This window comes from Sebastes fasciatus, chromosome 3 (assembly GCF_043250625.1).
Source record: "Sebastes fasciatus isolate fSebFas1 chromosome 3, fSebFas1.pri, whole genome shotgun sequence".
Classification (NCBI taxonomy): Eukaryota; Metazoa; Chordata; class Actinopteri; order Perciformes; family Sebastidae; genus Sebastes; species Sebastes fasciatus.
In genome coordinates, this window is record NC_133797.1 from 13,369,492 (window position 1) to 13,394,577 (window position 25,086).

Below are 25,086 nucleotides of genomic sequence, written 5' to 3' on the forward strand. Positions count from 1 at the left end.
TTGTTTTTATATCCCATTTATAAAATGCAAAAAATAAAAATAAATAGTAATGAGTTGCTTCAACATAGATTGGCTTTTCTAGTTTATTTTATTTATTTATTCACTTTTACTAAAGGTACATATAAACATGAAAGTAACTTACATTTAGAGTATTTAGCTGAAATGGTTATCTACAATGTCTTATAAGGAGTGCAGGTGTGTTAAAGGCATACTGTACAGACATTTTCTCAAAAACAATGCATGGACTGATACAAAATAACCCCTCTCAATCATCACTTATGACCCACTAGAAGTGAGTGGTCGTGTCAGAGAACCTGCCTTCTGGCTGTATTTTCTCTTTTCTTTTTCTTTTTGCTGTGTTTGGGACGCTTCTGTGCGTCTGCAAACAGCCTTTAGGCCCCACGTTGGGGTGTAACCCCCAGCCAATAACAGCGTGCAGGGTGTGTGTGGTCGTCAAATACTAACACTTTGTCACACCCCTCGCGACTGATACCGAGGCACAAGTCCTCCTTTAGCTCTGTAAGATACAAATCGGCGGTATTTGATGGATGAGAACGGCTGTTGTGTGCTGCTATCGGTGTGTCAGTTTGACCGAGGCACACACACCGAGCACAGAGGACAGGATGCTGCTTGTGTGTGTGCTTTAGAATGTAACCGCTGTGAAACAATCAGAAAATAACCTTTTATTTCTCTGATTCTCTGCGTTGTTCTCACTAACGCCGTTCCCTCTCTTCATTCACTCTATAGCTCGCTCCACCATCAATGCTCTCTCTCTCTCTCTTGGCTCGTTGAGCCGAGGATGAGGGGGCCAACTTTGTATGTGGTGTTTTTACAAACCAACTGACAAATGTGTCATATTATACCTTTAAACAGTTTGTTATATTAACAATAAGCAATCATAATGAGCGTAAAGGTAAAAGTGTAAAAAGTGTAAAAGTGTCAAATCAAAGTTAAAGTGAATATGTGTTGGTCAGCTGTTAATTAAGACAATACAAACTGGATCATTTGGGTACAGATGTGACCCAAAAATGCAAGGTTTGGTCACAGATGTGCATGCTGTTCATCTCCTATTGGCTTTAATAGGAACTTGATTACAGTAGATATCATCTGTTGTGGTGTAGTTTTGGTAGACAGAGTCTTGTTGGGTTTCACCTGCATCATCATAGTGTTGACTGGCGCTTTGCGGTTTGGAGGACCTCTGCTTTGAGAGTGCTATGTCTTGATTTGCATAAATCTGAAAAAGAATCAACAAAAATAAACACATAAGAGGGCAACATTACTCAGACGATAATTCATATTATTATGCATATTAAAATGGCCAAATAATCAGTTGGTTGGTCATTTCATTTGTTCAGTACTTTGGTCCAGAGCAAGACATTTTTTCCATTTACAGGGCAGATTGCAGGTGTAAGTATTCATTGGCAAAGGGAAATGATTACTAATAATTTTGGATTTTAGCCTTCTTACATCTGCTACACTTATCACTTCCTCTGTTTCGGCTGCCTTGGTTCTGTTTCTGTTCACGTTGGCTCCAGCTCCTGGAAACACACAGCATAAGAAATAGTTACACAATTAGTTTGGATGCATATGTGTATGTGTTTGCCTGTGTGTGCATGGTTCTGTGCATGCATTTGTATGTGAAACGTACCTTGCACTTTATAACATTTGTATTTAAAAACCATGACCAGGGCAAATGTCAGTATGAGCAGCACAGCGGGCACAATGAAAACCACAGGATGAAAGGGTGCTGCATCTGAGAAGACGAGAAAACAGAACAGAGTAAAAATATCTTCTGCACTTCCTGAAAACACATATCAGATCTACACTCCTCACATATCTGTTATCACAATCTCAAGAACTAAACAGCAGAAAGGGCACCGAAAATCAGAACTGTGGCCTCACAACATTTGGTGTTTCCATGCTCCCTTTTTATAAATGGCCAGTTTGTGTTTAACTATTGGTTCACGCAGGCACACACGTACCATCGATCTGTTTTCCAGGGATTTGTGTTGATTGTGATCCGACAGGTTCCACCACAGTGCTGGTCTGCTGTGGTAAGACTGTTAGAGAAAGTTTCTTAGTACACTTAGCAAACATTCTTATTTTTTGCGATGCTAGCAGCGGGGACAGCAATGTTTGTCGGACAGTTTCGGTCAGGTCTGTTGAGTATCTCAAGAACTATTTAAAGGATTGACATGGAATTTGGTATATGCATTCACAGTCCCCAGGGGATGAAAATCTACTGCATGGATTGGCACAATTCTTTTTTACAGACATTCATGGTTGTATCCTGATGTATCCTGATAATATCGGCGATCCTCCTGACTTTACCTCTAACCCCACCTTGAGGTGTCTCAACATCGGTTGGATGGATCACTATGCAATTTTTTTACAGACACTGATGTTCCCCAGAGAATAAATATAATAACTCTGGTGATCCGCTGACTTTTCATCCAGCACCATCATTAGGTTCAATTTGTCCGGTCATTCGCTTTATGACCAAATACCTGAAAAACTAAAGACATTCCCCCAGCATATTTTATTTTTAGAGCGAATAAGTAATATTAGCATGCTTACATGCTAAACTATGGTGGTGAACAATGTAAACATTACACCTACGAACTGCACAATCTACAAATCACGTTTTTTAGCACAGCTTTAATTTGTTGATTGAAAGAAAATTCTCAAATTATGTTAAAAACATTGTGTAGCCTTTCCTTGTTTCCTTGAATTTAAAGGCAGTTTTGCTATTATTTGATAGTCCATAATTTCAACAATCCAGAAGGAAAGAGGAGGGATTAAATCGATCATTTTATGGAGATATGATGCAGACATAAGCTAACTGAACCTACAGGATACCAAATTCATACAGCAGTGATCAAACCTGGATGTAACTTAGAGCTATTTTTAATATCATATACTCAGGTGTAATATCTATTGCTCTTTTCATACCTGTACCGACTGACAGTTGAATCTTGGTGTAGTTTCCAACACTCCACTGTGAGTCTGAACCACACCAGTACGTCCCAGCATCCCCTGCTTTCAGCTCTCTGATCGTCACCAAGAAAGAGCCGGAAGAAACATCATCTTGAAGTTTGAACCTGCTTTGACTCGTCACCATGTCTGTGCAGTTGTTGCGGTGGTCTCCCTTACAGAGGAACTTCCTGTTATGCCCGTGTTGTGGTGGATAGGGACACTGCAGAGTTACCGGGCGTCCCACAATGCCGCTCAGTTTGTTTGACTTCACACAGCACCACTCTGTGAAATAGAAACACATTTGAGCTAAACATTTAACGTTTCAGTTGGTAACTTTGAGCAAATATGATAAAAAGTAATTTTTATAAAACGGTCACTACATCCTGACAGTAGTGCACGAGACAGATAATCTGTGAAAAAATGCATGTTCTCCTGCCTCCTCCCAGTGCTCCTAATGACATTTGCAAGATTTCACCACGCCCTCACCAAAACAACCAATTAGAGCCGAGCTGGAGCCGAGCAGTCTCTGGACAGCTGTCAATCACTGCTTGCAAAACTCATGAACTTTGATCAAACTGTCAAACTAGGGAGACACATTTTCAGAAATACATTTTGGTGAATTGTAAAAGGAGAAAGCCGCAATGTTAAAAACAGTTGAGCCAAAACCAAGCATCGCCCACCGGCCGGAGCAAACTTTCTCATTTACCAGCTAAACAGTAGATAGGCATTACAGTAACAGAATATTGATAAACATTTGATCAGAGTTCACGATCATATTTTTTTTTTCACAGATTACCTGTCTCATTAACTACTCTCAGGATATAGTGACCGTTTTATAAAAATAACGTTTGCCATAATGAATGCCACATAGACTTTTCTGCAGAGTTGTCTCGGCTTTATTCTGTGTTAATAAAGTCTATCAGATCCACAAGCTCGAGTCCATCAGCGTTTTTGCTTCTTATCTGTCTCCATGTCTCCCCCACATGAGCTAGCCAGTGGAGCACGTTCACATGCACTTAAAGCGCTATTAAAATCCATTATTTCATGGAGATATGATGCAGACAAGAGCTAACTGAACCTACAGGATAACAAATTTATACAGCAGTGATCAAACCTGGATGTAACTTAGAGCTATTTTTACTATCATATACTCAGGTGTAATATCTATTGCTCTTTTCATACTCGTACCTACTGACAGTTGAATCTTGGTGTAGTTTCCAGTACTCCATTGTGAGTCTGAACCACACCAGTACGTCCCAGCATCCCCTGCTTTCATCTCTCTGATCGTCACCAAGAAAGAGCCGGAAGAAACATCTTCTTGTAGCATGAACCTGCTTTGACTGGTCACCATGTCTGTGCAGTTGTTGCGGTAGTCTCCCTTACACAGGAACTTCCTGTTATGCCTGTGTTGTGATGGATAGGGACACTGCAGAGTTACCGGGCGTCCCACAATGCCGCTCAGTTTGTTTGACTTGACACAGCACCACTCTGTGAAGGAAAAGGAGGTTTGGGTCAACACTGCAGCCTGTATTCAGCATGTGCATGATTCACCTTTCCTTCAAATAGTTGATATATTTTGACAAATCAGACAAGTGTAAAATCAAACCTTTAGTCATTTTTCCACAATATCTATTTTACAGAAAACTGATTTACATACTGTGAAAAATAATGGTTTACCACAATATGAGGAAGTAAATCTCTCACCTTTGACTTCCAGCTCAAAAGCAGAGAAAACATCCAGGCCAGTGTTTCCATGGACACCACAAAGATACGGCCCAGAATTATCTTGGGTCAAACTGGTAATGGTCACCGTGAATTTCCGTAACATCTTTTCATCTGTGAGTCTGAACTGTCCGTTTTGTGTGTTGTCAGAGGTGATTAGCGCCTTCTCCAGACATGTGGGGGGATGGTTTCCTCTGCAGATGTACTTCAGATCGTTCTGGTGCTTAGGCTCATACTGACAACTGATGGACACCGAACTCTCCTCACGACTTTGGACTTTGGTGGATCTGTCACAACAGCTATCTGAGAGCAAAATAAACATCATAGATTGTTAAGCACATATATATTTATAAGTATTTAGACTCTTTACATGAACATATCTCAAGGTAAAATTATTGGCTTTTAAAATTTTACTTAAAGCAGCAGTGGGTAGAAATGGAGCAAATATGATTAAAAAAAGTTATTTTTATAAAACGGTCACTATATCCTGACAGTAGTGCATGAGACAGGTAATCTGAATAAAATCATGTGTCATCGAGCTGCCGTCTCTGAGCAGCTGCCAATCACTAGTGAACTCCGATCAAATGGTCAAACTAGGCAGCGCTGATCAAATATGAATCAATATTCTGTTATTGTAATGCCTATTTCTTGCCTCAAATGTTTTCAGAAACATCTTGTAGTCTACTGTTTAGCTGTAAAATGAGAAAGTTTGTGACCCAGCAGCCATGTTGCGATCAGTTGAGGAAATACCAAGCACCGCCCACCATCCGGAGCAAACTCTCTCATTTTACAGCTAAACAGTACACTACAAGATGTTTCTGAAAATGAGAAATATGTGACCGTAACAGAATATTAGTTCATATTTGATCAGCACTGCCTAGTTTGACCATTTGATCGGAGTTCGCGAGTGGTTTACAGCTGACGCCGCTGAATGAACAGCCAATAGGAACGCTCTCTCTCTCTGAAATGACCTGTGATTGGTCAAAGTCTCCTGTCACCGGCTAGATTTTTTAAAGCCTGAAAACAGAGCCATGAGGAGGTGCAGGAGTCTAGTTTTCTCTCAGAACACTTGAATCACAATATGTTGAAAGGTTATTATGGATTTTTTGCCCAATGATGCCAAAAACGTTCTGCCTACTGCAGCTTTAAGCAAAATACAGAAATATTTTTAGCTACACTAAAAGTAGTGAAAGCCTCGAAAGTAAGTAAAGCTCATGGCAAGCAGAACGACCCCTTTCATTAACGTGTAAGCACGCAGCAAAATCGACCAATATGGATGATTTTTTTTTAAACAATTTGACTTACTGGTAAACACCGATTTAATCTAAAACACTCAATTTTGATGATGATCATATGTTTTGTATATACAAATGAATCTTCAACGTAACTATTTCTGTAAGACAAATGTAGTGGAGTAAAAAGTACAATATTTGCCTCTAATGTTGTGAAGCAAGTATGAAGTAGTCGAAAATGGAAAGTATAAATACCTCAAATTGTACTTATGTACAGTACTTGTGTAAATGTAATTTCACCACTGTAAATGAGTCTAATTGTTTAATGTTCTATGGCCTCATATCCAGTATACATTATGGTGACAACCCGTAGCAACTTTTTTTTTACCTACCTTGGCCTACTTCCAGCTTTACTTCAGTGTAGATATCCTTTCCATTCCTGGTCACCCCACACCAGTATGTCCCAGCATCCCTACGACTCAGATCAGAGATGGTCGCTGTGAAGATTAGTTTCTGTTTGTCATCATGGATGGAGTATTTGTTCTTATTTGCTTGCGTTGTCGTTATAAGAACATCATCGTCGCCACAGTCATTCTTGCACAGGTACTTCTCATAAGGCTCGTAACCCCCTCCATAGGGACAAGAAACTTTAACTTGTCCCCCTTCATATCCAGATACATGGATCAACCCTGCTGCGCTCCTCACACAGCTCAGAACAACTGTAAAGAGAACACAACATGAAATGTAAATACTCTGGAAATGGGTCGTCATTACAACTTTTCTTTTTTAGGTTTATGCAGCTTCTTATCAATGTGTCACTGAGTATATGCATTTGAATATGTTGTGATGTCTATGATATCATTTTTTTATATTTTATATAGACATAAAATGCTAGCATCAATGCCAGCTGTGTTACAGTAAATAATAAAAAAAACTACCAAGACAAATATCAAGGTGTATCCTGCAATATTAAATTTGCATTAAACATATATTTATTCATTTAATCTTAAAAACTTACTGCACAGGGTGAACAGCGGGTTTTGAAGGCTCCACATCCTCATGGTATTGCATCGATCGCAGTTTCTAAGAAATAGAAACGGAAGAAAAAAAGTTTGTCTTAAATAGAAAATGCTACACCCACCATATGTGTCAGCATGCAATGCCCAATGTTGAACCCTTTCACTTCCTCATTTAGATCACCAATGTTCCATCAACCTACTAACTACCACAAAGTTACAGCTGTAAAGAAATATTTCCTGTCTTGTGAAAACTGACTTGTTTATGTGATTGTTAGAAATCTGTACAAAAAAAAGAAGTTCAATGAAGTTCAATGAACGGTTCACATCGACACAACAAAGTGGCATTCTATCCACACTTACACCTCAATATACTGACAACTATTTAACTATTAACTATTACTGGCATGTCACTTTCAAAATAAAAGAGATTCAACACACATGAATATGTGTGCATTATAATACACACAAATAAAGTGTTTTCGAAAGAAAGTTATTCTTTAGAAATTTACTGACAAATAACACAGGTTCAGATAAATATCAATGGAAACAGTATAACTTCAGTCGGTGCCTTTCACAGCAAGGTGAAAATAATTTTCAGAAGTTACTCATAATGTAAAAGTAGCCTAGAAGAAAAACATACTCAATATCAAAACTTGTAATTGTTATTTTCCCCTATGTGGCCGGAACATCCTTCTATAGGGTTGTACACCTTTAATTTCTGAAATTAACTACTTACAACTAACACATCCAACATTACATCACATCGACTCTTAGTAAGACAGATTTATTCAGGTAAATAATTTCTGTATCATATTTAATAAATAGGTTTTAAATCCCTTTTAAATCTGTGTTTTTTCTTTATAGGAATTCATTTTAAAAGGGTGCATTAAAATAATTGAGTTTTTGTCATTTCAATTACTAATATGTCTACTTTTAATTGATTTAACCTCTTCATTTTAGTGGAAACTGAAACCACATTAAAGGGGAAATCCAGATTTAGAACTGCACTTCCATAAAGTTATGTGACGTACCCTAGTATGAGTCAAGCTCCAAAAATGATAGATCCAGCATTTCCCATAATGCAATAGCATCTACACCTTTTCTTCTTGCTAAATGTCCACCTCTTTCAAACTCCGAACCACAGTTTGATGACGCAGGCTTACTCTTAACAATTTGTAGCTCAAGCTGAGATAGCCCTGATGACATCACCATGACATCAACAGCGTCATTAGAGCCACATACTGTAAGACAACTGTTTTCCCAGGTTGAGTAGGAGTCCTTGTGACGAGTAACCTGATCTTCATGTATAAAATCAATGGAGTGCTCCTTTAACACTCAATAGGAGACAAAGGAACAATTTGTATCCACTCTCTTTAATATTTCATAACGTGCAGCCAATGATTTTGTGAAATTACTTTTATTTTTTAAATTGTGTTATTCAATTTATTAATGTGGCAGCAAAAAGTTATTTTTAAAAACCTTTTAAAAATAATTTCATAAATCCATTTACAAATTTATTCATATGTCTATCATTTATTAAAATTATTAATTGGCACCTCTAATGATCATTTTATCATCATTTTTTTAAATAGTGTTTCTGAAAATACTGTAGCACTAAAACCTAAACTTATGTCACTTAATAAAATGACGGAAACACTGAAAATGTCAATAAATATTACAATGGTACATAGCTCAAAATCTCTATTTTTGTTTATTTCTTAAGTCTATAGGCGAGGCTATGTGAACTTTATTGAGTGCATCAGTCTCCATGGAGGCCATTTTTTTTTTCTTCCTTGTACCCCCTGTAGAAACCAGACATACTTACAACCCAAAATATTGTGCCAACGTTTAAAACTACTGACCCCACCCTGGTCAGCGCATTATAGAAATGCCAGTGGTGGTATATGTGGGTGAAAGCATGCTGTATTTTCCCTAAGCTCAGCCATTCCCTCGACTCCAGCTGACCGCTCAGCTGTGCCTCTCGCATACTGCAGCACAAACTGTTTCCATACTCACACACTCTCACACCCAAAGGTTAACATTAAGACCCCCGTGCGGAGGGATAAGTGTGTCCCGAATTAGCGAGGATGCCAAGGCGAGCTGGGCTGTTGCCAGGTTGGGTTGCCAAGGAGTGTTGGGTGTTGCTACAGTGGGTTGGGTTTCCGCCGTGTGGCCTGTTTGCATGTCGGCAGTGTGCAGGACGCGTGTGTTGTGGTCTTCTCAAACTACCCAAGACAAACACACACACACACACACACACACACACACACACACACATATACTTACTTATATACATATATATATCCCTTAGTATGAGGAGGGGACTGTTATATATAGGTGACCCTCTCAAGTCTTTAGCGTCTATCTTAAACCTTCAAGCTATGCGTTAATGTCTCCCTCTACATCTTACTCTCCTGCCTTCTCTTTCTCACTTATTCATTTAGTGTTAGCTTTATTTACATTAGAGTAAAATCATTTTACCTCCCCAAATTCACTACTAGGGCTGTCAAAGTTAACGAGATAATAACCCTTAATGCAAACTCGTTTTAACGCCACTAACTTCTTTAACTCATTAATGCAACTTGCGATTTTTAGGTTGTATCGGGCTCAAGCTGGTATCATATGAAACTATGAAATCCTAAGGAATCCATTGGTACCAACCATGTCATACTAGTTTGTCGTGAAGGAAGCTAAATAACGCTCCAAACTTACGCTAACTGTTGGTGGGGAGAATCTGGCATGGCCATTTTCAAAGGCCTCTGACCTCTGACCTCAAGATATGTGAATGTAAATGGGTTCTATGGGTACCCACGAGTCTCCTCTTTACAGACATGCCCACTTTATGATAATCACATGCAGTTTGGGGTCTGAAAAAATACGCAAATTAGTTGCATTAAGGGAAGTTCTCTGTCTGAACACTCTGTCTGTTTTGATTTTGACCACTCTTTATTTAATCTGTCCAAGTTTTTTAGTGACAGCATTACTACAAACTTTACACTGGGGTAAAAAAAACACCAGTTTCACACACTTGCATGCTGAAAATGACGCTTGTCAGGTATTAAGAATGGTTGTTTTTACTGTGTATAGTACACAGCACACATGGTTTGTCTCCACAGAAGGAAGTGTGTGTGTGTGTGTGTGTGCGTGTGTGTGTGTGTGTGTGTGTGTGTGTGTGTGTGTGTGTGTGTGTGTGTGTGTGTGTGTGTGTGTGCGTGTGTGTGTGTGTGTGTGTGTGTGTGTGTGTGTGTGGGAGTGGACATTCCATCCATTCTTGCTCTTCCTGAGGAAAGAGGGAAAGCATCACACACACACACACACACACACACACACACACACCCACACAACTGCTGACAGCGGGCGGAGGAAGAGGTGCACATACACTCCTCTAAGGTCATTCACACTTCCGCATCTTCTTTCAGGTCTCCACCCATCAAGCTCTAATAGTCTCAAACATCCATCTGACAGTAGTTATCCTTTTGACAGCTGCTGTAAAATGCCTCTGTGAAAAAAAATGGACGTTGGTCTGAGTTGCATTTGTGCTCACAGTTTAAGCTTGTATAATAATTCAGGCCACAGGAGTCTGCTTTCATGAAACTCAAGGGGAAAAAAACATTAGCACAAGCTATTGAATTGGACCTGGTTGAGTTGGAAAATATAATTGTCTCAGCTGTGAATGCATGAACACACACACACACACGCACACACACAGAGGCAAAGAGGATGCCAACCAGAACAGTGGCTCCTCAAAGCGCCACAGGGGCAGCTACGCCAGCACTGACGCACTGCTGCTCTCCTGCTCTCCTGCCAGCTAACGGTCACTGATCACTCATAATGGGTCTTTCTTTTGGGTAGTTAGGTGAATAATATGGCTTTGTTTGCAGCAGAGAAGCTGGTAACTTTTGGTCCAACTATAAACTTCACTTGCCGTCTGTTTTTAATTATCTGCACCTCAACCACACTCAGCCTCGGTGTGCCATACAGTACGAGACACATAGGGACAGGTTTGTTAATAAAATAAAGGCCTAATAATAATGAAGGGACCCTATTTTCTGACATACAGGCTCACTCACAAATAGAGAAATGGATAGATCAAATGTGTACCTTTCCACAGAAAGACAAGCTGAAGGGTGGCTTTTTTATTTTCTGTAAATATATAGACCCTCTGAACTCATTCTCAAAACACACTTGGTACATAAAGACTCACAGAGCTGCATACTGAACACTTCTGTCAGAAGACTCCTAAATTTTACAGAAAGCTTTTTACAAAGCAAACAATCATTTTGAGAACGATCACACAAGCAGTATCGTCATGAGAATATAAAAACCGTTACCAGTTAGGCACAAAATTAATTTAAGCTCATCATTCATCCATTCATTCACTGTCTCACTCATGCACAAACATATTTACACACAGTCAAATGGGGACATTTTAGTTTCGGCAGCGCATTTGCTACTAAAATGTCCAAACTGCCCAGGTGTCCAATTCTGCTGCAAAGCGTCAATAAGTTGCACAGCATTGAAAAGAGCCTGCAGAAGTAGCCTTTAATGATGGCCGGTGGTCCGTAACCCTGCTCATATCTCTGACAGGCTCAAAGATAATGTCGCTCCGTCCTCCAGCTTGTTCCTCTTTGCGTCTTCCTCACTGACTTTTTCTGAAAAGCGCTCCACCCTGTTTTACCCAGAAGAGATCGCTCAGCCTGTGTCTATTTCACAGGGGTTTGTTCCCGCTTTCTGTGCTCGGACGTACAGCTTCAGGAAGTCCTTGTAGCGAGGTGCGCAGCCGAGCCAGGCTTCGCCAAAATGGACAGAGCCAGTCAAAAGGTACTCATCCCCTCCGGGATGCACAACGCACCGTGCAGGAGCGTTGATACGTCCACCCCAGCCCCGCCCTCTGGCTCCACTCCAAGCAAACACCCTGCTCTTCTGACGGAACAGCCGACTCAGAGTCACCACAACAGGGGAGTGGTCGTTCGTACCTGATGCTACGCCTCGAAAGATGCCACTGCCAGCTAGAGAGACAGGAACAGGAGAGATAAAGAGAAGTGTAACTGAGTCAGTTTGCTGATTTTCTAACTCTACTTGTGTTACTGTTAAGGTCCTGACACACCAAGCCGACGGTCAGCCAACGGTCAGTTTGGGGCCGTCGGTGAGCGTTCATCGCCCTAGTTTTTTCGGTGTGTCCCGCACCGTCGGCTCCAATCTGCTAGTGTTTGAGTTTTTTTTGGCAGATTCAGCATGTTGAATCGGCGTGCGGCGCCCAACGGTGAGAAAAATCACTCTGATTGGGGGTTCAGCTCAAATGAATCAGTGCACGAGAACAGAAACGGTGAGTAAAGTGAGGAAAGCCAACGAACAAAGTCACGCGGAAAAACACAGAAGGCTTTTATAATATTTCATCTTCATCTCATCTGATCATTCCAATACACGGATATTTTCACAACAACATGGCCTTCTGGAGTGAAGCTAAGTGGTGAGCGAGAGTGGCGTGTCGTCTTTGCGGTGTGTTGAATGCAACTTTTTGGCTTAAACAAAGGCAACGTGAGGTGACGCAACAGGCGGCCTTCGTCGCCGCTAGTTCTTTGATGTCGGCTTGGTGTGTCCCCAGCTTACACTTCATTTTAGCTCATTCAGATAACATGATGATGTCTTTAAAGAAACCGACTCAAGGGAATCTTGGGAAATGTAGGACAATTCAATGTGCCATTATCCTGTTGTTGCCACTTGTCGCTCAAATGGCAACTGTTGAGTAAACATTAAATAGTTTCCACTGGGAAATATGCTTATTTGCTTTCTTGTCGAGAGTTGGATGAGAACATACACTGTCTTGTCTGTAAATATGTAGCTGAAGCCAGTTAGCTTAGCTTAGCATAAAGACTGAAAATTAAACAAACAGTCCGTTTTGCTTCCCTTGGACAGAACCAGGCTAGCTGTTTCCCCGTTTCCAGTCTTTATGCTAAGCTAAGCTAACCAGCTATTGGCTGTAGCTTCATAATGACCGCACAGACATGAGCGTGGTATCGATCATCTCGTCGAACTCTACGACAAGAAAGGAAATAAGTGTTTTTCCCCAAAACGTCAAACTATTCCTATAATGTGTATGTGTGTGTTTGTGTGTATGTATTTACCAAAGTCACTGGTACACACAGCCATAAGGACCTCTTCATCTGTACAGGGTTTACAGGAGACTGTAATGGAAAACAGGAAAAAAAAGAAAAACATTTAATACTTTAACATAAGAAACCACAGAAGTTCTTATTTTTACGATCCATTTTCTTTCCTTATTAGCTTTTGAATCACCGTATGAGTTGTTTCACCCTTTTGTCTGTTTCCTGTTCTCTGTATTAGCGGGTGATTATGAGACAGAAGAGACATCAAGAGAGTGAATGAGAACAGCAGGTGAGGGAAGAGGCGTAATCACAGAATTACCCCTTGACCCTGTCAGCTATAAAAACAGCTATAAAACGCCCAGACAGACAGACAGACAGACAGACAGACAGACAGACAGACAGGCTTGGACAAGCTTTCTTCTGTCTCATTAAGAAAGCAGTCCAGCCTTCCTCTCCACCCACCGTCCCTCCCCGCCACACCGCTTTATTCACACGGGTGGGCTAGCCAAAAATTCCCTGCTTTGGGGCGGCGGTCTGTTCTTGATTGACAGTTGAGAGACGATTGGCTGACCCTTGTGCTTGACCCTAACGTGACCTTTTGATTGGCCTGCTTGTTTTCATAAGTCTGGCTGAGACAAGGGAGTGTGGGAGTGAGGAAGTGGGGGAGGAGAGGGTGTCAGAGCGGGGCAGCATGGAGGTGAGATGAAGAAACACTAACGTGGTCTTTTGTCACCTTCACTTTATGTCAGTGAGAGGACGGCCTGCGTCAGATATGAGGAGTTTAACAGAATCATTTTAACCAAAGAGAACTGAAACTTACATGAGACAGTTAATCTATTGCTGTTAATATTTAGACTTGTCTCCCGTGTTTTTAAGTCCTTCTGGTGATAATGAAATAGCAAGCATGAACAGTTTCGGAAACATTTGCTTGTTGGTGTGTTAAAGCTGACAAACATTCAACAAGTGGTGGTTGAAGTATTAAAATAAAATTGAAATACTCCACCACAAGTAACAGTCCTGCATTCAAGTTTTCACTCAAGTAAAAAAAGTATAGAAGTATTAGCAACATAATGTACCTAAAGTATCAAAAGTAAAAGTACTCATTACGCAGAATGGCCCATAATAATGTTATATTAATATACCATTGGATCATTATTGGTGTTTTAATACGTAAGCAGTACTTTCATGTTGTAGTTGGTCAAAATGGAGCTACTCTTAACTACTTCATAAACTTTTGGGTAGTGTGATCTATAACACTAAAAGCAGCCCGGTCGCACGACAAAGCGTATGTATGACTCCGTTCTTGCTTTTGGCGTGTCATTAGTACGACATGTAGTCTGTACTGACAGCAATGTAAACTAACCCATCCCTGTAAATATGCGATGCTCAGAGCTAGTGACGTAGAACAAAAAGTGAGAAAGACCACTTATGGCGGGCAACAGGGGAGTTGGATGGGTCCAACAAACACAGGACTTTCAACCAGGAGACCGGAGTTTGAGACCGGTGTTTTGTTTTGCAAGTTACATTAATGACGTGTCCAACTTGTAATTTTTTGTTTGTAGCGGCCTCAGTTTTAAAGGTAGAGTGAAGATACCGGCATCATATGAAACTAGAAAACCTAAGAAATCCATCAGCATCAACCATGTCATAATAGCTTGTCGCAAAAGAGGTTAAATAACGTTCCAAACATACGCTAACTTTTGGCGAGGAAAGGCCATTTTCAAAGAGTCCCTTGACCTCTGACCTCAAGAGGTGAATGAAAATGGGTTCTATGGGTACCCACGAGTCTCCCCTTTACAGACATTCCCACTTTATGATAATCACATGCAGTTTGGGGCAAGTCATAGTCAAGTCAGCACACTGACAGCTGTTGTTGCCTGTTGGGCTGCAGTTTGACATGTTATGATTTGAGCATATTTTTTATGCTACAGTAAATGCAGTACCTGTGAGGGTTTCTGGACAACATTTGTCATTGTTTTGTGTTGTTAATTGATTTCCAATCATAAATATATACATACATTTGCATAAAGCAGCATATTTGCCCATTCCCATGTTGATAAAAGTATTAAATACTAGAAAAATCTCCCTTTAAAGTACACTTTGAACAGATAAAAAATGTGCGATTAATCGTGATTAAATATTTGAATCGACTGACAGCCCTAGTAATTACTAACTAAAACAGTGAGATAAATGTAGTGGAGTAAAAACTACAAAATTTCCATCTGTAATGTAGCGGTATAGAAGTATAAAGTAGCGTAAAATGGAAAAACAAGTATCTTAAAGTTGTGTATGAGTACAACACTTGAGTAAATGTACTTAAATCTCTTTAACCTACATGTAAGAAAACACCTACATTGAAGAATTTGTGCATTCATTCTCTTACCTAAACCAGGGTGCAGGTACGGGTACATGTGTGCCCCGGGCCCCTGACTGGACACCAGCTCGTATTGGAAAGCTGTGATCCTCCGGCTGATGTCTTCCTGAGGGACGGCCTCCACAAAGAGAGCTCCCTCTGCCAGGCTGAAACAGTGCACCGTGCCCTGAGCCTGGTCCTTCTCTGCCAGCAGCATCCTCAGATCTCCGTTATGCTCCAGGTACACATGAGAACCCTGAACACGGAAGGGCCAGGAGGACACAAATATGAGCTCCATCCATCGGACACTGAAAATGGTAATATTCTGGTGTCATGCTCTACCTGGGAGTGAGTGTGGGGTTTGATGCACACGTGGAGACCTGCCGTGTGTCCTGACGAGGGCTCTGTGTTTGGCCGCAGGTTGATGATGATGGCTCCTGTGGGGTAGAGCCACTCCAGAGAGCCCTGAGAGCAGCGGAGGTAGATCTGCTCCACATCTCTGCGATGAGACTCGTGACTCAAACCACTGCAGATGAGATGACAGATTTTATAGCTTACTCTCATGAGGAACAAGATGGAAATGCTTAAAATCATAAAAAATGACCTTAGAAAGACATAAAATATTCCGGTGAATGCATAAAAAAACGATCTATGACGACACGCTACAGTTAAAGAAGCACATGGAAGGGATTTAATGATATTGCAACATTCATTAGGAGCAGCTCTGGTGCAGCTCTGGTGCAGCTGTCCAGCCAACAAATCTTTCACTTTGGACGGATGTGGTCGCTTGTCTCTGATGTGCATAAGCTACCTCAACACCAGGAACTGATTGGGCCATTAAGTCGTTAGAAGTTGGAGGCCGGTAAACTTTACAACACAGAGAGCGGAGCAGCATGGGCTTTCATATTTTATGACTTGGGGACTTGGAAGGCGTGATCAAAGGGGCCATATAGCTGTATTTACTTAAGATAGGAACTGAAGCAGAGACATTCCTCTGGTTATACTTTTCCAAAAATCTTAAAGGGATCATATTTTAGATGTACTATATGGAGAAGTTTATCTAAATAGTCTCTCAAAAAGCACCTCCTGTCCATGGAATTGGTTAGTCCTCTCTGAGAAAAGAGATTTTAATAAAGATATTATGAATTACTGAGATCTGACATCATATAAAGTGTCTGTGACCACAAGTAATGGCACACAGCAGCCAAAACATCCTTAACTAGTTTCCATGCACCAGAGAGTCACTTATTGTACTCTGACCTTCCAGTGTCCGTCCTGAAGATTACATTCAATCTTAATCAAACATCCATGCGTCTAATTACTCATTTTAAGCCCACTGAAATCCAGAGTGGAGCCTAATGCACAACAGAGCCACTTCAAAGACACAACCTCCCTCTCACACACAGGACTCAAGTTCCTTTCATGACTCCCCCCTGCATTTCCAGGATTTAACATCCATGGATTAAAAGTCCAAAGTGGAAGATCAAAAACAAAAAAAAAGGATTATATTTCTTTATGGAGTTCTTTAAAAGAAAGTAATGACTATAACATGCTGATAACATTCCTGAGTTAGGTGTGTTTTCTTGGTTGCATGTGATAACAGTACTATAGCTATATAATAGAGTATAGAGATGGTCATATCCTCCTGGGAACCGAGTAAAAAAAGTCTTCCAATTACTTTTTATGTGTGATTTTCTTCCTATTTAGGGTTAAAAGAAAATCTTACAATTTAGGCTTTTTGAACTTTATTTTTTTATTTGATAGCATGTCCACTGTACTGGATCAGAGGACCATTTCAGTATGAACAGACAAAAAAATTAACATTTATGGCCGTAGAGTGATATTAAACCAAGAATACATTCAACTTGATTAAAAAAAACACACATGCCATATTGACTGGAAAGCCCATGATGTCCTCTTTACAATACACCAGGGGTTGATAGAGTAGGTCAAAAGAGTAAAAGGATATGCATGTGGACAAAAAGTCCACTACAGAGGACACATGTCAATGGGCTGGGTCTCAGGAGGATATAGTCCTTCTTTTGTCCATCTTTCATCCTCACCTTCCTCTCCAGCTGCACTGGTCGCTGGAGTACTGCGCCACCGCCCGACACCACAGCAGCACAGCTGTGATCCAGTGCGCAGTCCACGGCCGGAGCATGGTGGTCTGCTGTCCGACCCGCAGGTCACCGAGTCCCGCAGGCAGGACCAGCAAGACGCGCGTAAAATCCCGTTAAAATATCCCTCCGGAGCTCCGTTCAGCGCGCTCTGGCTCGCTACATGGCGGGTTCAGCTGAGGCAAAAGAAGTTGCGTCTGTGACGGAAAAACATGTTGACATGTAAAAGCAGTATAGAGGTAAGAGCTCAGCAGCAGCAGCAGCAGCAGGACAACAGACTGTTTAAAACACGTTTGGTCCGTGCGCTCCGCTTCACGTCACCGGGGGCGCGTGCCAACTGCTGAACTCCGCTTGAGTGACACGCGAGACGCTCGCTCCAAACCACTCCCACACAGAGTAGAGAAAGGCCTGGAGCTCTCACTGATGCATGAACCAAACGTTTACGCACATTAAACTGGACCTACTGATGCAGACCAGAGAGAGCATCATGATACTGGTTATTATGAGTGAATAAAAGAAAAAAGAAATAAAAGAAACTTGGCCCCACAAATGGCCAAATGCACAAATAAAAAATCTCATTCAAGTCAAAACAAATCTGTAAAAAGACACAAACAATGAGCTGCTTTTAAAACATTTTATTCCTTTCAGCCAAGCCCACATCTATTTGCCCCCTGTAAGATGTGTGTAGAGAAAGGCCTGGAGCTCTCACTGCAGCAGGAACTAAACTTTTACGCACATTAAACTGGACCTATACTGATGCAGATCAGAACATCATAATAATAGTAATAATAATAATACATTTTATTTATAGCGCTTTTATAAAAACACAAAGACACTTTACTTAGGTGGTACATTTTTCAGATCCAGTTATAACTCCTGAAATTGGAAAACAGCAAGGAACATAAGAGTTTTTTAATATGTACATGGCTGCTGAAAAGAAAGTGACAGATGTATTCTCTACAGAAATTGTCAAAAACTATTTATTCTCTAAAGACAGAACGGCATGTTTTCTTTTAGCTTACCTATTAAAAGTGACTCCATTCAGAAGCTACATTAGCTGTAATAATCCCATATTTTAGTATCATAATAATAGGATCATGTTATCGCTATCATGATACTGGTTATGAGTGAAAATGGCCCACAAATGCACAAATATGCACATTCAAGTAAAAACAAATCTGTTAAAAAAGAAACAAACAATGAGCTGCTTTTTAAAACATTTTTAGTTTTTATTCCTTTTAGCCAAGTCCACATCTATTTGCCAAGCTTTCTTAGATCATTTCTATTCTATTCAGCGTGTCGGCTCCTTGTGTGTAGACTATATGTATAAGTCCTACAGGTCTTAAGATGCCAGAGAGAAAACTGTGAGAGTGTTGTGTGTGTGTGTGTTGGCTCTGTAAACAGATGGATCATATTATCGCAGTGAAAATTAGAGCAGCATGCAGGTCTGGAACAGCAGCATGACTCCCCCCAAAAACACTCACCAAAACCCTCTGCAGTCAGTGCCAGAGTCCACTGTTAAGATGTTTAATTGTAGGAATATGTTGTTTAATTTGCCATATTATCTAACATAATCCTCAATGGGGATTTTTTTTTTTTAAGTGTGACTTTATATTGTGTATAGCCTATTGCTGTATCATTCTTGTGTTATTTCACCATAGTCCTTCTGTCCACCTCCTTGGGAAAAAGAAAGACCCTGACGTAACAAGAAGTCACACATGTGCTCTAAACGCCTGTTTGGTTCTCGGGCGGTTTTCCCGTGAGAAAACAGTCAGTATGTTACTGACTCGTCACATTCCCCCACACAGCCAGAGCTATGTAATGCATTTCGAGAAATACCGAAACACAGACTCCCTTACACACAAACACATGCACGCACGCACGCACGCACGCACGCACACACACACACACGCACACACACACCCACACACTCTCTCTCTCTGCCATTATGTCTCTGTGGAAATGGGAATTTCCAATATTGCTACAGTGCTGTTATAAGTTTAAGAATCAGGACTCATTCAAGGAGCCATTCATTATATTTTATATATATTACACTTTATAATATACTGTAAATCAAATATTCATTTTCCACTTCCCATTTTTTATTGTTATTGATGACAAGAACTAAAAAGGTTTACACCTGAATTGTAGTTCCTGTTAATTTTGAAGATGTTTTACTAAGTTGTTGGTGTACAAAGTAAATTTGTATCTATGTATTTATTTGTTACATTTTGTTTTACAAAGTTAGGAAAGTGATGTTTAAGTCAAGCTCATTGTTGCCTTACACATAAAACAAATTATCCCAGTCATTTCCGCACAGTGAGACATACAGTTTATTAATCTCGGTATCGGTATAAATACTCTGTATCGTCCGATACCCAAAACCCAGGTATCGGTATCAGTATCGGTATCGGTATCGGTATCGGTATCGGGACTGAAAAAGTTGGATTGTGTATTTCCCTAGTCAGAAATCAATGTTTAGTTTATCTCTGTGGAAGATATCTGACGTTTGGTTCCCACTTCTAACAAGGCTTGTGAGCCAATAGTATAACAACGCTGGTATCACGTGGTATCTCTGGGTCGACGGTTAGTGTGGAAATAACGGATAAATGGCTGAGATTGACGATAAGTGCCTGGCAACGACTTGTTGTGATGTAAATGCAATGAAACGGCGGTGGGAAATTTGTGACATCTAGTCGCTGAACATTATCATTGTTATCAATAACACCTTTAACTGGAAAAACACTCAACCTGGACTGAATAAATGGAAACTGAATTAAAATTAGCTTCATTCATTCAATCATTTGCTAATGCTTTATAGATCAGGTGTAAGCCATTAACAAGGACAATTGTGGGTTACCAGGTTAGGAAAAATCTCTTTTATCTATTACAACTGCATTTCATTGTGCAATCCTGTATTGTATAATGACAATAAAGTGGAACCTTGAACCGTATGACCACTACAAATTAAGGGCTAGAGGATGCAACCAAAATTAACAACTTATTAAGCATTTATGAATGGATTACCAACAGTTAGAACTGCTTCACTACCAATTAAAGGATGAACACCAGTAAAAGTGATTTGTCACAATCCTACAACCCAAAATAATGGCTTATAACTGATCTATAAAGCATTAGCAAAGCCATGACTTCAAAATGGTACCCAAAATGTTGTTTAACATATGTATCCAGGGTACATACTGCTATTAAAACGATGACATCAAGTTCTTGAGTGCTGCTCAAATAAAAATAAAAAAAAGAATTGGACTGAAGGATGACTTTACTAGCTCAGGTGTGCCGATAATAACCCCTGAATGACCCGACAGGCATGGATGGATTGGAACGATGTATCATGATTATGATGCATGTCTGTGCCCATTGTCTCATAATCCACCCATGCCGACAGGTAGGGTGATTTTCAACACTTCCTCTCTGTCTCTCTGCATAAAGCACGGCACGACTGTATAACTGCACCACCAACTCATTCCCTCCACTCACTGGATTTGAAAAACATAATTTCACCATAAACAGGACTGAAGCCGCTGCAGAGGGAGTCTGACCTGAGTCTAATCCTGTCACCACAGCAGAGGAAGTCGGAGCTGCTGATGTGCTGTTTGACCTCATGTGCTCCTTCACCATGTGAAGTATTTACAGAGCAGCAGAGCCTCTGACCTCCCCCCCTCACACTCCCCACCCCCACCCGCCACCGTCACCTGGCTCCTCTCAAGCGGCCTGACAGGAGGAACGTTCCGTCTGTCCACACACTGCTTCCTCACGGAGCCACACACACACATTCCTCTATCTCCGATTACAATCTTCATGACCTTTATTAACTCATTACTCGCGCACAGCACACTCCTCTCTCTTTTTAAAAATATGTATTTACCCACACGGACCAACTGAGCAGCTCCACGGATGAACATCAGTCATTCAGCTCACAGCACTGACAACTTCATTCTGTCCTACAAAGAAGAGAGCAGTACCTTCAGAAGCAGAGAAACTGGGGAAATGGTTAACATGTCTTCATTTAAACTTGTTTAGGCTGATTAAGAACTTTCATACCTGCAATAAAACCTACATAAGACCTAAAGTAACGCAGATAATGCAGTCTGTTTTTCGACTGTCTTCAGGGGGAAACACAGCATCTACTGTACTGCTACTTTGATTGTTTGCTTGTGTCTATCTGCCTGTTTACTCTAAAGCTACAGTGCAGATTTAGTGATTGTAACCAACTGAGTGCTACTACTCGTCTACTTTATGAGCAACGACATTCGGATGGTGGCTGGCATTACCGCGGTTTTGCACTCGGCAGCTCACTTTAATGCAGTTTCGCAGTTTTGGAGAACTACGGTGGCCTTCAGGTAACATAAAAACGCGAAAGGCTCTTTCTAGAGCCAGTGTTTGGTTTGTTCGTTCTGGGCTACTGTAGAAACATGGTGGACTCCGTGAAGAGGACCCGCTCCCTATGTAGATACGAAGGGCTCATTCTAAGCCAACGATAACACGATTCTAAAGTTTCTGGTGATTATACACTGATGAAAACATAGTTGTGAATATTATATTCCATTTCTGCTAATAGATCCCCCTAAATCCTACACACTGGATACACTTTATACATTTACAGTATATTGAAATAATTTTTTTTTATTAATTTACAATTTAAAGCATTTCTACACCAAATCATGTGATCTTCACTTTAAGGCTGAGATGGCTGAGCTAGCTATCTTTAGCAGGAGCATCGTGATTTGATTTAGTTTCTGCTCCGGGGTTAGGCATTTACCTTGAATGGTTAAGGGTAGGATAGGTTGTAGAGCAGTGAGTTTTCGCAAATGTGGGTTAGCTTCTAGACACAACCTTTGTTTAGTTATGTGATAAACTGAATTACCCAGGGTTTCTGCAAGTGTATTGCATGCCTGGTGGCCTGCCAGGCCTAAGTTGCCTCCCCGCCGGGCCTAGGCATCGGGGAATTATGCATTTGTAAGATGTTTTTTAATCTAAAATGTGTTATACAAGTAGCGAACCACTTTAAGGAATAACTCAGTGTGTAGGTTGTGTGTTTCATGCGAGTGCTCCCGTGTCTTGATTGCCACCTGCTGATTAACGTGAAGGGTGTTAGCCCCGAAGTTAGAGACAACTTCCAAACCGCTCCTCAGAGTTTTGCTCAGCACCATACAGAGAGAAAAACAAGTATTGCCTTAGCTAAGGTTAAATCTTACTGACTAGCTTTCACTTGATATAGCGTTATCTCTCCTGCTTAAAATGTCTATTGTTGTGTTTCTCTCTGTGACATTCATATGCTGTTTTGACAAAAATGAAACATTTCTATTTTTTATATGGTCAAACAGATGCTAAGAAGTAAGACTCTGGTCTTCACTCAATTTTGATAAAATATGTGGTTACTGCAATTGAGCTTTGTAGGGCAGTGTAGAACGGGCCTGTGACTTACTGGCTGACAGACAGTCTCTCCTTTTCAGTGACAGACTTACACCACACACACATCTTACTTCTATAAAGAGAGATGTTGAAACAAAGGAATGTGGTAAAGCTCCAGGTGAATAAAAAGCCTTCAGTGTCTGACCTCCGTGAGCTCTCCTCCCCCAAACACACCCGTAACTCGTATCTCTCTCGCTTATCAGCTGCACTGCCAGAGAACACGCAGCTGTGTAAGTGCATATATATGTGTGTGTGTGTGTGTGTGTGCATTTTGTCTACACACACGTGCAGGTTTATTTGACCAGCGAGGGCAAGCAGGCTCCAGGGTCAGGGTCATTCATTGTGTGTGTGTGTTATCAGGTCTGATGTCTGCAGAGAGACGGAGTGTAAACACTGAGTAAAGCTCTGTTTACTCTCTTTGCGAGTCTCTTTCATAGATTCTCCATTAGAGCTCGCTCTGATCATCTACCAAGTGCTTTATCATGAGGGCAGAGTGGGTAAAGGAGACAGGATGTATTTAGAAAGAGCGTGGCCTTACTTAAACAAATCACTCTGGTTCGTTACATTATAAAATATATGGCGTCCATTTGAGTGGACATTTATCCAAAGCACCTTATGGCTCCATGACTGCATAAACCTTGAATATGAATGGCTATGAAGACCTGTCAAGCCTACTGCTGCTTCACTCAAATATTAAGCAACAGGCGTAGTGAGCAGAGGTTATAAATGTCTTCAGTGTGTCAATAACCAGACAGCAGCACTTTGAGCTAAATGCTAACGTCAGCATGCTAACATGTTGATGTTTGGCAGGTATAATGTTTATCATGTTCACCATGCTGTAGCGGACAAATTACAATTTGGACCTGATGATGGCACTAAAGGAAAGGTCAGGGGATGACCAAAGATAACATTATTCATCCATTGGGAGCCATTAATGTCTGCACTAAATTGTGCGCCAGTTATTGTGGTAGATGTTGAGCTATTTCACAGGATACCTGGTGGTGGCGGCGCTAAAGGAAAAGTCAGAGAATCACCAAGGTCATTAGGATTCACCCTCTGGGGACCATGTCTGTACAAAATTTAATGGCAATCCATCCACTAGTTGTTAAGATATTTGAGTCTGGTCCAAAGTGGTGGACCGACCAACTGACTTACATTGTTATACCATGTCTAGCCTACTAGCCTGGATAAAAAGTGAAAAAAAGACATAATAACAAAAACAGATTAATAACAGATAAAAAAAAAAATTAAATCGTGCAAAGTGGAAACAAACGCTTAGTCAATTAATTGATTGACCTTTCAACAGAAAAATAATCAACATGATTTTTATAGTTTAAATCATTTTGCAAGCAAATCTTCCATATTTTCAAGCTACATTTGCTGCTTTTTCTTTGTCGTTTGTGACAGTAAACTGAATATCTTTGGGTTTTAGACAGTTGGTAATACAAAACAAGCTATTTGAAAGTCACCTTGGGTTTTAGGAAAATTTAACAAACATTTTGTACTATTGTCTGCGGGTTTTTTTTTAAGACAAAACAATTAATCAAGAAACTAATCATCAGATTAATCAATAATGAAAATAATCATTAGTGGCAGCCCTACTGTAAAGAATCACACGGTCTTGTTTCAATGTTTGTGTGCAGAAACACAGGGAGGGATGAGGGGTCTAGATGGAGACTGAGTGCTAAGTGGATGTGATATTTTTCTCAGCCCCTTCACAGCAGCGTACTGTGGGTGGCAGAGGTCTGGGGTTTCCACCTCAAACCCTCGGGCCCAAACAATCCTGCAATTCATCAAACACAATGAATTCAAGCCCCGACTTCTAATACGGCACAGTGATTTTGTACATTCACACCACTGTGCAACTGTATGTTCAGTTTATGATAACAAACAAAGGTAGTGAAAATATAACTTTGGCAGAGTTGAAGACCCCCTCCAGTTGTTTTTACCGCCCCGGCTGCCTCCCTACAAACTGCTGCGGACAGATTTACAGTAAGGCAGACCACGTCGGTCGCCGACCCAGGAAACACCGGGAGATTTTGTGGGGAAAGGTCTGTTTACCTTTGGGCAGAAAAGCTCCACACTCTGTGAGGTAAAATAAACTTTTTGTGCGTGTTTATGTATCAG

At 40.7% G+C, this 25,086-nt stretch overlaps 2 protein-coding genes across 3 annotated transcripts; both read right to left on the minus strand.

Moving 5' to 3' along the window:
• Nucleotides 1-69: 69 nt before the first annotated feature.
• Nucleotides 70-9,816, minus strand: LOC141764115 (polymeric immunoglobulin receptor-like). Of its 2 annotated transcripts, XM_074629074.1 has the most exons (10): nt 7,981-9,816; nt 6,949-7,013; nt 6,323-6,649; nt 4,681-5,001; nt 4,165-4,464; nt 2,953-3,258; nt 1,983-2,060; nt 1,649-1,753; nt 1,468-1,538; nt 70-1,234 (listed from the first exon to the last, which is right to left on the minus strand). In XM_074629074.1, the coding sequence occupies exons 2-10, from the start codon at nt 6,989-6,991 to the stop codon at nt 1,061-1,063; spliced, it is 1,725 nt and encodes a 574-aa protein (XP_074485175.1). In that variant the 5' UTR covers nt 6,992-7,013; nt 7,981-9,816; the 3' UTR covers nt 70-1,060. The 2 variants fall into 2 exon arrangements, with proteins under 2 accessions (XP_074485175.1, XP_074485176.1); XM_074629075.1 differs by lacking the exon at nt 2,953-3,258 and having other exon boundaries at nt 4,159-4,464; nt 7,981-9,250.
• A 1,254-nt stretch (nt 9,817-11,070) lies between these two features.
• On the minus strand, nt 11,071-17,866 carry LOC141764124 (meteorin-like protein). Its single transcript, XM_074629091.1, has 5 exons — nt 17,473-17,866; nt 15,752-15,935; nt 15,440-15,665; nt 13,075-13,134; nt 11,071-11,958 (listed from the first exon to the last, which is right to left on the minus strand). The coding sequence occupies exons 1-5, from the start codon at nt 17,568-17,570 to the stop codon at nt 11,642-11,644; spliced, it is 885 nt and encodes a 294-aa protein (XP_074485192.1). The 5' UTR covers nt 17,571-17,866; the 3' UTR covers nt 11,071-11,641.
• Nucleotides 17,867-25,086: the final 7,220 nt, after the last annotated feature.

Coding starts and splice junctions, on each gene's coding strand:
- LOC141764115 (XM_074629074.1), bottom strand. CDS start 6,991: ATGAGGATGTGGAGCCTTCAAAACCCGCTGTTCACCCTGTGCA. Junction 6,650..6,948: donor CCCGCTGTTCACCCTGTGCA/GTAAGTTTTTAA, acceptor TTCTCTTTACAG/TTGTTCTGAGCTGTGTGAGG. Junction 3,259..4,164: donor CAAGATTCAACTGTCAGTAG/GTACGAGTATGA, acceptor TCTATTTCACAG/AGTGGTGCTGTGTGAAGTCA.
- LOC141764124 (XM_074629091.1), bottom strand. CDS start 17,570: ATGCTCCGGCCGTGGACTGCGCACTGGATCACAGCTGTGCTGCTGTGG. Junction 15,666..15,751: donor AACCCCACACTCACTCCCAG/GTAGAGCATGAC, acceptor TTCCGTGTTCAG/GGTTCTCATGTGTACCTGGA. Junction 11,959..13,074: donor TGTGTGTACCAGTGACTTTG/GTAAATACATAC, acceptor CTGTCTCTCTAG/CTGGCAGTGGCATCTTTCGA.